Source organism: Phaseolus vulgaris, chromosome 9, assembly GCF_000499845.2.
Source record: "Phaseolus vulgaris cultivar G19833 chromosome 9, P. vulgaris v2.0, whole genome shotgun sequence".
Classification (NCBI taxonomy): Eukaryota; Viridiplantae; Streptophyta; class Magnoliopsida; order Fabales; family Fabaceae; genus Phaseolus; species Phaseolus vulgaris.
In genome coordinates this window covers 12,961,126-12,973,530 of record NC_023751.2, presented here as the reverse complement: position 1 = coordinate 12,973,530, position 12,405 = coordinate 12,961,126, and the positions used below count along the sequence as shown (strand labels likewise).

At 38.0% G+C, this 12,405-nt stretch overlaps 2 protein-coding genes across 2 annotated transcripts; one reads left to right on the top strand and one right to left on the bottom strand.

The window, feature by feature from the left end:
- The first annotated feature begins 3,941 nt into the window (after nt 1-3,941).
- On the top strand, nt 3,942-9,460 carry LOC137820249 (uncharacterized). The gene is made up of 6 exons (XM_068624219.1): nt 3,942-4,311; nt 4,392-4,663; nt 4,848-4,937; nt 5,057-5,128; nt 5,338-5,457; nt 8,132-9,460. Exons 1-6 carry the CDS (start codon nt 4,068-4,070, stop codon nt 9,233-9,235), a joined length of 1,902 nt encoding a protein of 633 aa, XP_068480320.1. The 5' UTR covers nt 3,942-4,067; the 3' UTR covers nt 9,236-9,460.
- A 1,295-nt stretch (nt 9,461-10,755) lies between these two features.
- LOC137822233 (heat shock cognate 70 kDa protein 2-like) lies at nt 10,756-11,448 on the bottom strand. The gene is made up of 2 exons (XM_068627129.1): nt 11,109-11,448; nt 10,756-11,021 (listed from the first exon to the last, which is right to left on the bottom strand). The coding sequence occupies exons 1-2, from the start codon at nt 11,446-11,448 to the stop codon at nt 10,756-10,758; spliced, it is 606 nt and encodes a 201-aa protein (XP_068483230.1).
- Nucleotides 11,449-12,405: the final 957 nt, after the last annotated feature.

Below are 12,405 nucleotides of genomic sequence, written 5' to 3'. Positions count from 1 at the left end.
AATCAACAAAAAAGGTTTAGCCTTCCATGCAGAGACAAAATAAAAGAATTACAAAGAAGAAAAAAAACTAAAAAAACCCTATGAAACTCTATTTTTCTCCTCGATGCTTGTGTCCTTTTATAGGCTTTTCTGCTCAAAGGATCTTGGAAAAATATTGTAGTTTATATTTTGTTAACAGTTTCCAACTTTCCAAAATTATTGTATTTTGCAGAAGATTTGCTTCCAATTTTGTTTCTGAGATATTGTAGATTTTATTTTCTCTTTCTTCTCTCCAGAATTTGTTTCCTGTTTTGGTTCAAGAAGCAACTTGAACTTTTGCATATTTGACCCATTTACAAATGTATATGCTTCCTCCAGATAATTTACTTTAAAAACACAAAATTAACAATAAAGACCCAAATAAACCCAATTATATAAATCTAAATTAAAACAATGGATTTATTTATTATCATAATCCAATAATCCATGATTAAAGTTATTGAGTGTGAATAAATATATGCTCATCACTCGCCTATCTCAACCGGGATCATAACTTTAGTTCCATACGTTAGGTTGTACGGTGATTCTTGTGTGGATGTTTGGGGGTGCAACGATATGCCCACAGAAATTCCAGTAGTTCCTCGGTCCATCGAGTTGATGTTTCAATTTGTTCAAATGACCTTGTTTGCAGCTTTGACCTGCCCGTTGATTCGGGGATGCTCGACCGAGCTGGTTATTGACTTGATACCAAGGTCATCATAGAAAGACTAAAGTCCTCGATCGATGAACTGTTGGTCATTATCAGTTATTATAGTGTGCGACACTTCAAACCGACACACAATACTTCTCCATATGAAGTTTTGCACGTTTTTCACCGAGATGGATGTGAGCGATTCGACCTCGATCCATTTGATGAAGTAGTCCACTCCGACTAGGAATAATTTTTCCTGCCCCTTCCCCGGAGTGAAAGGACTAATGATGTCCATTCCCAGATGGAGAACGACCATGGGGATGTCATACTATGCATCGCTTATGGCTTAAGGTGGTGCAGACGATCGAACTCTTGGCACTTGACGCATTTCTTCACAAATTATGCATAGTCACCCTGGACGGTCGGCCAGTAGTAACCGACCTTGAGGATTTTGATAACCATCGTTTGTGCTTTTGAATGATTGTCGCAAACTCCTTCATGGATTTTCTTGAGGACGTACTCTGTCTGTTCTTTGGTGATGCACTTTAGTAATGACCTTGAGTAATGTACCTTGAACATTGATCCTGCGTAGAGATACTGGTTGATCATAGTGTACCTTGAACATTGTTGCTTCATCGCCTTTTCCTCGTCTGATTTGGACGTGTCGTGCTTAAGGTACTGGACGATCGGGGTCATCCCAGTCTTGGTCTCAGTAACAGTTAGGCACTCGGCTTCTGCCACACTAGGTTGTCTTAGCCAAATTTGCATGACAGACTTGTGGTGGCTCTTCTTCTTGGTCGTCAGTAGCTGAGACAATGCATCGGCTTTCTTGTTTTCATGCCGACGGATGTGTTCCACCGCACTTTTTGAAACCGGGTTGTGCGGTTGTCGACCGTATGATAATATCTCTGGAGCAAGGGTTCCTTTACTTCGAACTCTCCTTTGATTTGATCGATCACTACCTGGGAGTCGCTTTTGCAAGTTACCTCGTGAGCTCTCATGTCATACGACAAGTTTAGCTCGGCTAGGATAACCCCATACTCGGCTTGGTTATTGGTGACCTTAAATCCAAACTAGAGAGCTTGGTCCAAAAGGAGATCACCACTTCTTAAACCAGCACAACGTTGCAAGCCTTTTCGGAGACTGACAGATACACCAGAATGGGTTGGTCGGGTCTAAGCTTCTGGATAACTACTGACGAGGATAAGAAATCCTCCAGTTGTTGAAAAATTTCTTCACACTTCTCGTACCAACTGAACTTAGCTATCTTGCGGAGTAGCTGCACCATCAGCCTCGTCCTCTCGACCAATTGAGGGACGAACCTAGAGAGGGCGGTAAGACGCTTTATGAGCTACTGAACTTCCTTTATGTTCTGAGGGCTCCGCATCTCTGTGATCGTTCGACATTTGTCCATATTGGCTTTTATCCCCTGATGGATTAGGATGAAACCCAAGAACTTACTACCCTCAACACCGAATGCACACTTTTCTAGATTGAGCCTCATGTACGCCCACCTCATCGCTTCGAACACCTCTTTAAGATCCTTGATGTGTTGGTCACACGAGTCAGACTTGACCACTATGTTTTCCACATAAACCTTCACACACCGACTGATAAGTCCCTTAAAGATCTTATCCATGAGCCGCTGGTAGGTTGCTCCAGCGTTCTTTACACCGAACCACATCACCTCATAGTAATAGTTGGCGTCGTCAATTATAAAGACAAATTTCTCCTTGTCCCAATGGTGCATGCTTATCTGGTTGTAGTTAGAGTAAACATCCAAGAAGCTTAGGATTTTGTGGACGGTTGTTCCATCTACCAACCAATTGATGTTAGGAAGCGGATACGAATCCTTCGGGTAGGCCCTATTGAGGTTCGTATAGTCGACGCACATCCTCCACTTGTCATTAGACTTGGTAACCATGACCACGTTGGCCAACCATGTGGTATACTGTACTCATCCATGTGCTTATCTAGGTCGGTTGTGCCGTCATAACGATCCTTATTGAAGCCTTTCCACTTATCCAGTAGTGGTACCTCAATTACATAATCGGTAAAGGGATGTCGATGCACTGAATCTGAGGTCCCAATTGTGTGGATTGACTTGTTTGGATGGGACTTGCCATCCATCTCTTGAGAAGGACCTTGTTCTTGGTCTCCTCAACTATTTTTGGGTCGCGAGGGGAGGTGAACGACCTACCGACGAGGTTAGTCAGTACAATAGACGGTCCCCCTCGACAAACTTCTCTTCATCTCCGTGTTCTCCCTCATAAGGGCTAGAATCTCCTCCTCATTCTTCTTGTTAACCTCTTCATTCTTCCTCCTCATCTCGACCATCTCTCTTTGTAGAGACATCAACAACATCATCTGCTCAACTTCGGTAATCCTCTCACTTGCCATGCTGCGGGTTGATACCATCTACTAACGCTCTTCACACGAATTCTCTCGGCCCCACGGTGGGCGTCAATAGTTCTCGAACGGGGTCAGGGCCCAGAGTACTATTGAGATCACTCTTCTCCTTCCTTAGTCTATCGGTCGGATTGCACTTCAGCTTCCCTCCTTACTCCCCCTTACTCGTCTCACCTATCAGTCTTCTCGTAGTCCAGACTCGGATGGTATCTGCAGAAGACACTCTGACACTCAAGTCAGTAAAGGTATTCAACGCTCAGTTGTCAGAGCACTGTATATGATGACGTACCTGAATCTTGGAATGTGGGCTATGTATATTATTTTAATGGGTATTTCTTATTGTGCCATATTAGGGAGTTGGACCATGTTTAAGAATACATTACCTAACTTTTAATCGTAGATTAACTTCACTGACTCTGCTTAAGTGTAATTGGATTTGAGTTGTTGGTCGACCCACTATGAAGACCTTATCTTCAGTCGATCCAATGGTGGAAAGTGAAATGTGTGGTTAGTCGTAGTGCACACAGTACAATTTTAATATATAAGTTATACATTAAAGCTAAACTTTGTACTATAAAATTAGTTTAACAATTTATGTTTATAATAGAAATTGTTGAAGTTCATCATCATATATATATATAAATGAGAGAAAATAAATGAAAAGTATTAGACATAAAATTTCAAATATACTTACAATGATAAAAAAGAGACGATACTTTGAGTCATTGATTTTTTTTTAAATAGTTTTGAAAGTATAGTGTAAAATGATATATAAAAAAGAAAGGAAATATTAAAATGCCTAATCGAAGAAGGGAGAAGTAATGCATAATAAATATATTACAATTATCTGAAAATAAAATTTGTCTTTAAATATAATTTCTTCTTACAACCGTGACGTAGAGACACCTTGTGATTTTTGGTTGCCCAAGCGAAGTAAAATATCTCGCTCTCCCTACACAGGTAACGCGAGTGGCTAGGGTTTGTGCCAATGGCGGAGGAAGCGCAGTATTCATCGGGAACCGAGTCGGCATCCCTCAAGCGCAAGTACGAAGACCAACCCTCCGACAGACCCACCGGATTCTCAGCGGGCCCTGCTACCGGCATCGAGCTCGCCAAGCAGCGTGCTCAAGAAGTCGCCGCTCGCCTCCTCAGCGTTACTCCTCCTCCCCCGCTCGATGCTAAGCGTCCCAAACCCGATAACGGTGCTCCTACCTCTGGCTTCGATTCTTACGGTAACTAAATATCCTTCTCTTCTCCACTCTTCTTCTTGTTTAGGTTAGGGTTTTATACACTCTGATTTCTGTGAACGTAGATGCGAAGCCTCAGTACTCGGCCATTCCTCCCGTTTCCTACAGTCAACAAGGAACGAGTAAGAAGATTGATATCCCTAACGGCAGGGTTGGTGTGATTATTGGCAAAGCTGGAGAGACCATTAAGTATCTCCAGTTGCAGTCTGGTGCCAAAATTCAAGTTACTCGTGATATGGACGCGGACCCTAATTCCACTACTAGGACGGTTGAGCTTATGGGCACTCCCGAGGCAATTGCCTCTGCTGAGAAACTCATCAATGAAGTTCTTGCTGAGGTTTCACGCATCATTATTAGTTTTTTTTTTCTGCAAATTATGCATGTGGGGATATTTGTGTAATTATCTCAGATGTTGTCCGAATGATAGTTGTAATAATATGAATAACATGAATAGTTTCCGAATGAATTTCCTCGAAGATTTAATATTAACATATATCTGGCGTGAATTGTTTCTGTACCAGGCTGAATCTGGGGGTTCTGGCATTGTTGCTCGGAGACTGACTGGACAAGCTGGGTCCGATGAATTTGTCATGAAAATCCCAAATAATAAGGTCTGAAAAAGGAGATTTGTATAATCTTAAGATTTGTATAATCTTAAGATTTGTGCAATGTTTTAATTCATTTCTGTGTTATTGATTTGGTTGATATAGTTTGTTGTATGCATCTTCAGGTTGGTCTTATAATTGGTAAAGGAGGAGAAACTATAAAGAATATGCAAGCTTCTACTGGTGCACGGATTCAGGTTTTCACTTCTAAGTCATAAAGAGTATATTGTTGTCTTCATTGTGTATTAGACATAGGTGCTAAATCATAGTTGCTTGGATTTCGTGATATGTTTTTTTACTGTGGCTTTGTGATTACTGCTAATATGAAAGAGTATGATAACTTCTGACACTCGAGGCTTGGAAATTCCTCTGGAGTCACTTTATACTAATGTCTATATTTTTCCAGGTGATACCACTTCATCTTCCCCCAGGTGACACATCAACTGAAAGAACATTAAAAATTGATGGGACTTCTGAGCAAATTGAGTCTGCAAAGCAGTTGGTTAATCAAGTCATCAGTGGTGAGGTATGTTAAAAATTTTCTCTGGTGGATACATTTGGCTTAGCATGTCATGCCTGCCTTGTGCGAAGTACAGTTTAGTGTTTAAATTGTGGATTTTGTACTCGGTTCTGTTTTCTTTTTGTTGCTGATATATAATCATCTTTTAGAATGTTTATTTGATCACATTGGTGACTTTATGTGATTGTAAGGATGATATTGTGCACTTGTAATTGCCTCCTGGGTCTTCGTTATTTTTGTATGTTATTAAAATAAAATTTAGAACTAGAACTTTGTTATTTGGTATGATGTTAAAATAAAATATAAAACTAGAACTGATGGATTCATTAACATGTTAGACGAGTTTTGGATTGTCTTCAATAATTTATTCTGTTTCATTGCTGGGAGAGAATAATTTGGTAAATTATGTGATGATTTCACCTTAGTTGGCATAAATGATGTTTACGTCCATGTTTATCAATTCATTGATCTTATTAATGATATTACTTCATATCGTGAGCATTATCAATCAACTTATATGTTCTGAATTCATTGATCTCCTGATTAAATTGACTTTTTAGCTGTAAGTATATGTTTAAATAAGCACTGTTTCTTCAGCTGTAAGTATATTCAACAAGTAATCTTTTGATAATTGATACATCTATATCGATGGATGTCTGTTACTTGTTGTATTGTTCCTGGAAGAGAATTAGTGCATAGTTTTGTTTCAAGACTAGTATAAAAAAATGCAAAATGGTGGAAGATAAATTGTGTGCTTGTTTAACAGTTACACACTCCAATCCATCTCTCTAGTCTGAATGAGTTCAACTTCCGTTTGAGACTTCCCAACTTTAAAACAAAACACACTGAATTGCCAATTGATGTTATGATGTTTTTACTTGTAATCTCCAATTGTCCTCCGCTTAGTTGCATTTGCTCACCAAAAACAGACATGATTAGGGAGACAAGCCACTGTAGTATCCATGATATTTATCAGCTATATTATGGTGTTAACAAATGTATGGTATGTTCATGAATTGGGTCCTGATTTAGTAGTACCATATTCACAGATCAGTATCTTTAGTTTGGTCTTAGCTTAGGTCAATGGTAAAAAACTGTGTCTATATGTGTTTGTGTGTCATTGTTATCTGCTATATTATTAGATAATAAATCATACCGATTTTTATACATACAGAAAGTGAGGACCTTAATGGGATTATTTTCGAATTGGATTGTCTTTTCTCCCCAAGATGCCAAGATCTTGCAAAGACTGTTTTAACTGTGGTAAAGTTTTTCTCATGGCCCAGTTCATTAGTGTGGTGGGTCTTTCAACGCTTTTGTGGGCTAGGTTGCTGGGGGCCATGAAGGCTACTATTATTATGACATTTTTTTGTCCAAGTGGATTCTCATTGGGATTATAGCCTGTTCAACAATGGAATATTATTAACTGTGTATCCTATGACTGATCTTGTTATTGGGACTATTGTAGGATTATAGTGTCTATTGGACCATTGGTGACACCAACATGAATTCCTTTGTTGGTGTTCCCTCATCATGCCCTGGTATGGTTCTAAATCTCAGTTTTGATAATTGTTATCAAGGGCAGTAAGTCTCCTATTGATACATTTTTTTACTTACAGTGTCCTTACTAAACTATATTGATTATTGTGTTGAAATCCTTTTCAACCATGCCAATTGTGCTTTTTAGTTAATTCGTAAAAACTTCATATATTTGAAAAAATATTTTATATTTGTGTCTTATGCTGGACTTACATTTGGCATAATAACCTGTAGTTGCTATTGTGAGGAAAAATAACTTTCCTATACTATTACTTCATCAATTTATAGTTATAATTGTTTAAACTAACAAGTTATGTGTCAAGACTTCTTTTATGATCCGTCTGTTGTTTCGGATGTGTGTAGTGGGTTGTTCATTTCTTGTGGCATCATTGCCTTTCTATAGCCCATGCCCACTTTTTATCTGTCTTATCATTCAACTGTTTTTCTTAATCTTGTGCCCTTTAACTGATAGTTTTGACGCTCGAGTTACACACATTAAATACATTTTCAGGTCCCTATTTTCAATTCCTGTTCTACTCAAATAATATTTAATTTAATTTTCTTTTATTTTATAATCCTTTGAGGTTAACCTGTTAGAGTGGGTTAAACAAAGGTTAAAAGGAGGTACATGGGAGAACAGGGAAGTGGTCTTGACAGTCTGTATATTTATGGTTACTCCTTCATCATATGCAGTAAAATATTTGTAGTCCTGATACTCTAGTTGAATTAATATGATTATGAAGAATATATTATATGGTGTAATAATTGAGATAAGATCATACATATTTTGTGATACTATATGATGGATTGCCTTTTTAAGCAATTCAAATTGTATGCTTGTCTGCTTCTTTGGTCTGTGCTTCCTTTTGTACCCATTCAATTCGAATAGGGAAAAGGTGTGCTGCTGGAGTAACTCAGTTTTATCACGAACCAGTACGGTATGTTGGTATATATATCCCTTTCTATTCTTGTATGCAATCTTTTTATGCAACTTGTATACTTTATCTTGTGTTCTTCATGTTTATTCTTAACTGCGTAAGTTTAACCTGTGTATGTGTGTGCATCTGTTGATTTCTGTACTCGAAATGTGGAAACTTGGGTGAATTCACTCTTCATATTTGGTTTGAATTTGTCTCCACAGAATCGTGTTAGAAATCCTTCAATGTCTGGTGGATATCCTCAGCAAGGCTACCAATCTCGACCACCCTCGAACTGGGCTCCCCCTGCTCAAATGCAGCAACCTGGTTATGGCTATATGCAACCTGGAGCATATTCTGGTCCATCACCTCAGTATAATATGCCTCAACCACCTTATGCAGGCTATCCTCCTCAACAACCAGGTGGATATTCCACCAGCTGGGACCAGTCTTCTGCACCACCTCACCAACAGTCTACTCAAGCTGGTGGCTATGATTACTATAGTCAACAGCCACAGCAACCGCAAAATCCTGGAGGCCCTGCACCTCCAGCGGATGGCTCTGCTTACAGTTACAGTCAACCACCTTCTTTTGGTTATAGCCAACCCGGACAGGGTTATGCTCAGGACAGCTATAATGCATACAATGCACAATCTCAATCAGGGTATGGACAGCCACCAGCATATGATCAGCAGCAAGGCTATGGGTCAGCTACTACCGGCTATGGTAGTGGGAATAACTCAGCACCAGATGGCCACACTGCAAGTTATGCATCTCAGGGAGATTCAGCCCAAGCTCCATCTACCCAACAGCCACAGCAAGGTTATCCTACCAGCCAACAGCCCAGCTCAAACACTGCCAGCTACCCACCTCAGGGAACTCCTCAGTCAGGTTATGGGGTTCCCCCTACATCCCAAGCTGCTTATGGAAGTCAACCACAGCCAGGTTATGGAGCCCCTCAATCTCAAAAGCCAAGTGCTAATCCTCCTGTTTATGGACAGTCACAGTCACCTAGTGCGGTAGGAGGCTATGGTCAGTCAGCATATCCTGCGCAGCCTCCACCATCTGGTTATTCTCAACCCCAACCAGAATCTGGTGCTCAGAGAGCACCACCTTCGGGATATGGTGCAGGGCAACCAGGGTATGGTTCTCAAACATATGGTGCACCTCAGGGTGGCCAGCCTACTTATGGTCAGGCACCGCCTCCATACAGCAGTAGTTCTTATGGTGCTGGTTATACTCAGGCTCCAGCATATACTGCCGATGGTAATGCCAGTGGGAACACTCAGCCTCAGACTGCCGTTGCTAAAGCATCGCCTCAGAGTTGATATTTTTGTCCCCTTGCTGTTCCCTGGGACTATCTTTTTTTTTAGTTGTGTTTTACCGGTTTTATTTTGCTAGTGATACTATGTAGCATTGCATTGTTAAGATGGAAGAATTGGTGTATTGATATTTTCTACATTTTTAGTATTTTGTACGGTTGAGTAGGAGTTCATTTTTATCGCTTTTGAAAAAGGCTTATCTGAAGTTACGAAAATAACTCTCGATTTTCATGAACTTTTAGTTTATTTAGCTACTTTCAGTTGTCAATTTTATGCTTCATGGTTTCGTCTGGAATAGATAATTTATGGCCCGGTTTATCTTGTGAATTGAGTGATATTTGCAAGTGTTTGGTGAAAAATTTAGAATAAATTATGCCCATGAATAATTTGTCAACATATATTTTATACGAAAGTAGCTGTTAATACGAGTAAGCAGTTAAAGCCATTTCTGTAGAAATAGATACAGATGAGGAAAGTCCAATAAAATTTAAAGATTTTGTTGAAATTGTTTGATTTTAAACGTTTGGCAGATAAAGTTTTGATAATAGTAAAAGTTAATATCTTTATTTTACACTGTGTCATTGTATGATAATATAAAGTTATTATGGTGTATAATTTATTTTTCAGTTAGTTATTTTTGTTGCATGTTTTATTTTTATCTATGGATGAATTTTGCATAAAAATGGAATTGTTGATAATGCTTGTTTGGTTTGGAGTATTAGATGGATCTCAAAAATGAAAATTATTTAAAACAATTTTAACTCATATAATATTGATATAGCATAAAAAAAAAAATACTATAACTTAAAAGAGGTTCAAGCCTACTATTTTCTAAAAACTTCCAACTTTGCTTATAAATGCTTAGATTTGACATTTTTTCTAAATAGATCAAATCAATATATAAATAAAACTATCATATGATGTCTAATGGGTTAGGAAGGTTCACGTAATCTTGTTCATTTGCATGTCCTCAATCTTACATCCTATTTGCTTCAAGGTGTGACAAAAGAGGAGGAAGGGAAGTGGAAAGAGTTTTTGTTTGGATGAGTGTATATGAGAGTGTGAGTGCGGATGGGAGAGCAGGGTAGATAGTTTTTTCACTCTTCATAAAACTGAGAAGATTTGCGCGGAATATAGAAGCACAAATACTAATTTATTTTGTTACCCTTCCATCAAATATATTAAACAATGTAGGCATCTGCATGTGAATGAGTTTTCGGTTTTCTTCTTTACAGTGCTGGGTGCAAAAGAATCTTGACAAAAAAATTGTAGACTCATGAACGTGAACTTTGTGTATAAATAAAATTAGTTTTGTGATAGTTTTGTTTGTTGTGATTTGCTCTTCTTCCTAGAACAAAACGAGAGAGCTCGTGCTTTGAGGAACAAGAAAAGTGGTTTGAGAAACTAAATAACTGGTTTATCTTATTTTTTTTATCAACACTATACATTCAGAATAATTTAAAAAATCGATTGTGATGTTTTTCAAGAAGCATAATCGATTTTCCAAATTTGAGTTTTGAAACAAACTAGTTAATCCTCATAATGAGTTCAATGAGGCTCTTCACCTCATTCAGATGATCCACAAACACCTCTGTTTCTGTCTGCTGGCTAGCATCAATTGCTTGAACTTTCTTTTGGTACTTCTGGTCTTCAGCCTTGTATATCTCGGCATCTTGAATCATTCTCATAATTTGTTGAGTTGATAGTCTTCCCTTGTCGTTGGTTACAGTAATCCCGTTCTTACTTCCACTGCTTTCTTCCTCAGCAATTACACTTAAAGTACCATCAACATCTATACTGAAACTTACAGTTAAAGGATGGCCTCAAAGAGCATAAGGACTGCCATAAAGATTAAAAAAATCAAGCAAATTGTTATCACTTGCTATTGTCCTTTCACACTCGTAAACCTTTACTTTGGACATAAGATTGGGAAATCTTCTGATCTTAACATATACTTTTTTCTTCTCAACAGGAATGGTGGTGTTCCTAGGAATCACAACACTCATGAGATCTCCTTTTAAAGATATACCAAGTGACAGCCGTGTAGCATCTAATAACACTAAGTTGGGAATTGCTGCTCCATAAGCAACAACCTCGTCAGGGTTGATGCTCATGCACAGTTCCTTTCCCTTGAAGTAGTCTTGCACTAGCTGCTGCACTTTGGGAATCCTAGAAGAACCACCAACGAGAACAACATCGTCTACATCACTCTTGTCCATCTTAGAATCAACAAGACACATATCTACTCTAGGAATGGCAAAGCGGGTCAACCTGCCCGTACTTGGTCTCCAAAATGAGTGCAGACTAGATTTTCGGTCTCGCTCTGCATAAGTGCTGGCCCATGAGTTTGTGGGTCAGTCCGCATTCAATTATTATTATTATTTTTTAGAAATTCAATGATTTTTTTTTATACTTTTTCTCTTGAAAATATGTCATAAAAAAACAAAGACATTAAGATTAATATAACAATAAACATTAATTGAATGTTACATAATCCAAGTATCAACCTTCCAATATTCTTGACTTACCCACTACCTAACATATTCACTATTATTTATTTCAAATTACATGAAAAATATCATATCATATCCAACATCCTGTATTTTCATCCCCAAAACTAGACCAAAAAGGAGTCTCAAAGAAATTATAACTCTAATTACCCTTGTAATTTTCTACCCCCAAATGAAAAAGAAAAAGAAAGACAAAACATTTACTCCACTGCTGTCAAAGTTTTTTTTTTTTGCGGACTTGCGGGCTAGCCCGCCCCACTGGTGACCCGCACGGACCGCGAGTTATGCGGGTTAGCGGATTGAAAAGGTGAGTCCGCTTACAAATATCACAGACAAAATAAGCATTTATCTTTGATTTGTATATTTTTTTTTAAACTTGTGTAATTTCGTTTCTATTTTTTATAAATGGATAGATTTTTTTTAATTATAGATTTGGGCAAATCATACATACCAAATATGATTTAATTTTATTGAAATCGCCAATATATTTTTAGGAAGGAATAATATATGTAAAATATGAATTTAGTTAGAAAATCATAAATTTCAAATACGATTTTATAAAAAAATAATTTATATAGAAATCGTAAATCACAAATACAATTTTAAATTGAAATTCATACATCGGACGTACGCCTTTTTAAAAATACTTTTTTATAATTAAAATAT

What these genes read in the sequence shown, in the direction of transcription:
- LOC137822233 (XM_068627129.1), bottom strand. Translation starts at nt 11,448, where the DNA reads ATGGACAAGAGTGATGTAGACGATGTTGTTCTCGTTGGTGGTTCTTCT. An exon ending in GTGTGAAAGGACAATAGCAA is followed by an intron (nt 11,022 to 11,108) that starts GTGATAACAATT and finishes GTTTCAGTATAG; the next exon opens with ATGTTGATGGTACTTTAAGT.
- LOC137820249 (XM_068624219.1), top strand. Translation starts at nt 4,068, where the DNA reads ATGGCGGAGGAAGCGCAGTATTCATCGGGAACCGAGTCGGCATCCCTC. An exon ending in TCAATGAAGTTCTTGCTGAG is followed by an intron (nt 4,664 to 4,847) that starts GTTTCACGCATC and finishes TTTCTGTACCAG; the next exon opens with GCTGAATCTGGGGGTTCTGG. An exon ending in ATCAAGTCATCAGTGGTGAG is followed by an intron (nt 5,458 to 8,131) that starts GTATGTTAAAAA and finishes TTGTCTCCACAG; the next exon opens with AATCGTGTTAGAAATCCTTC.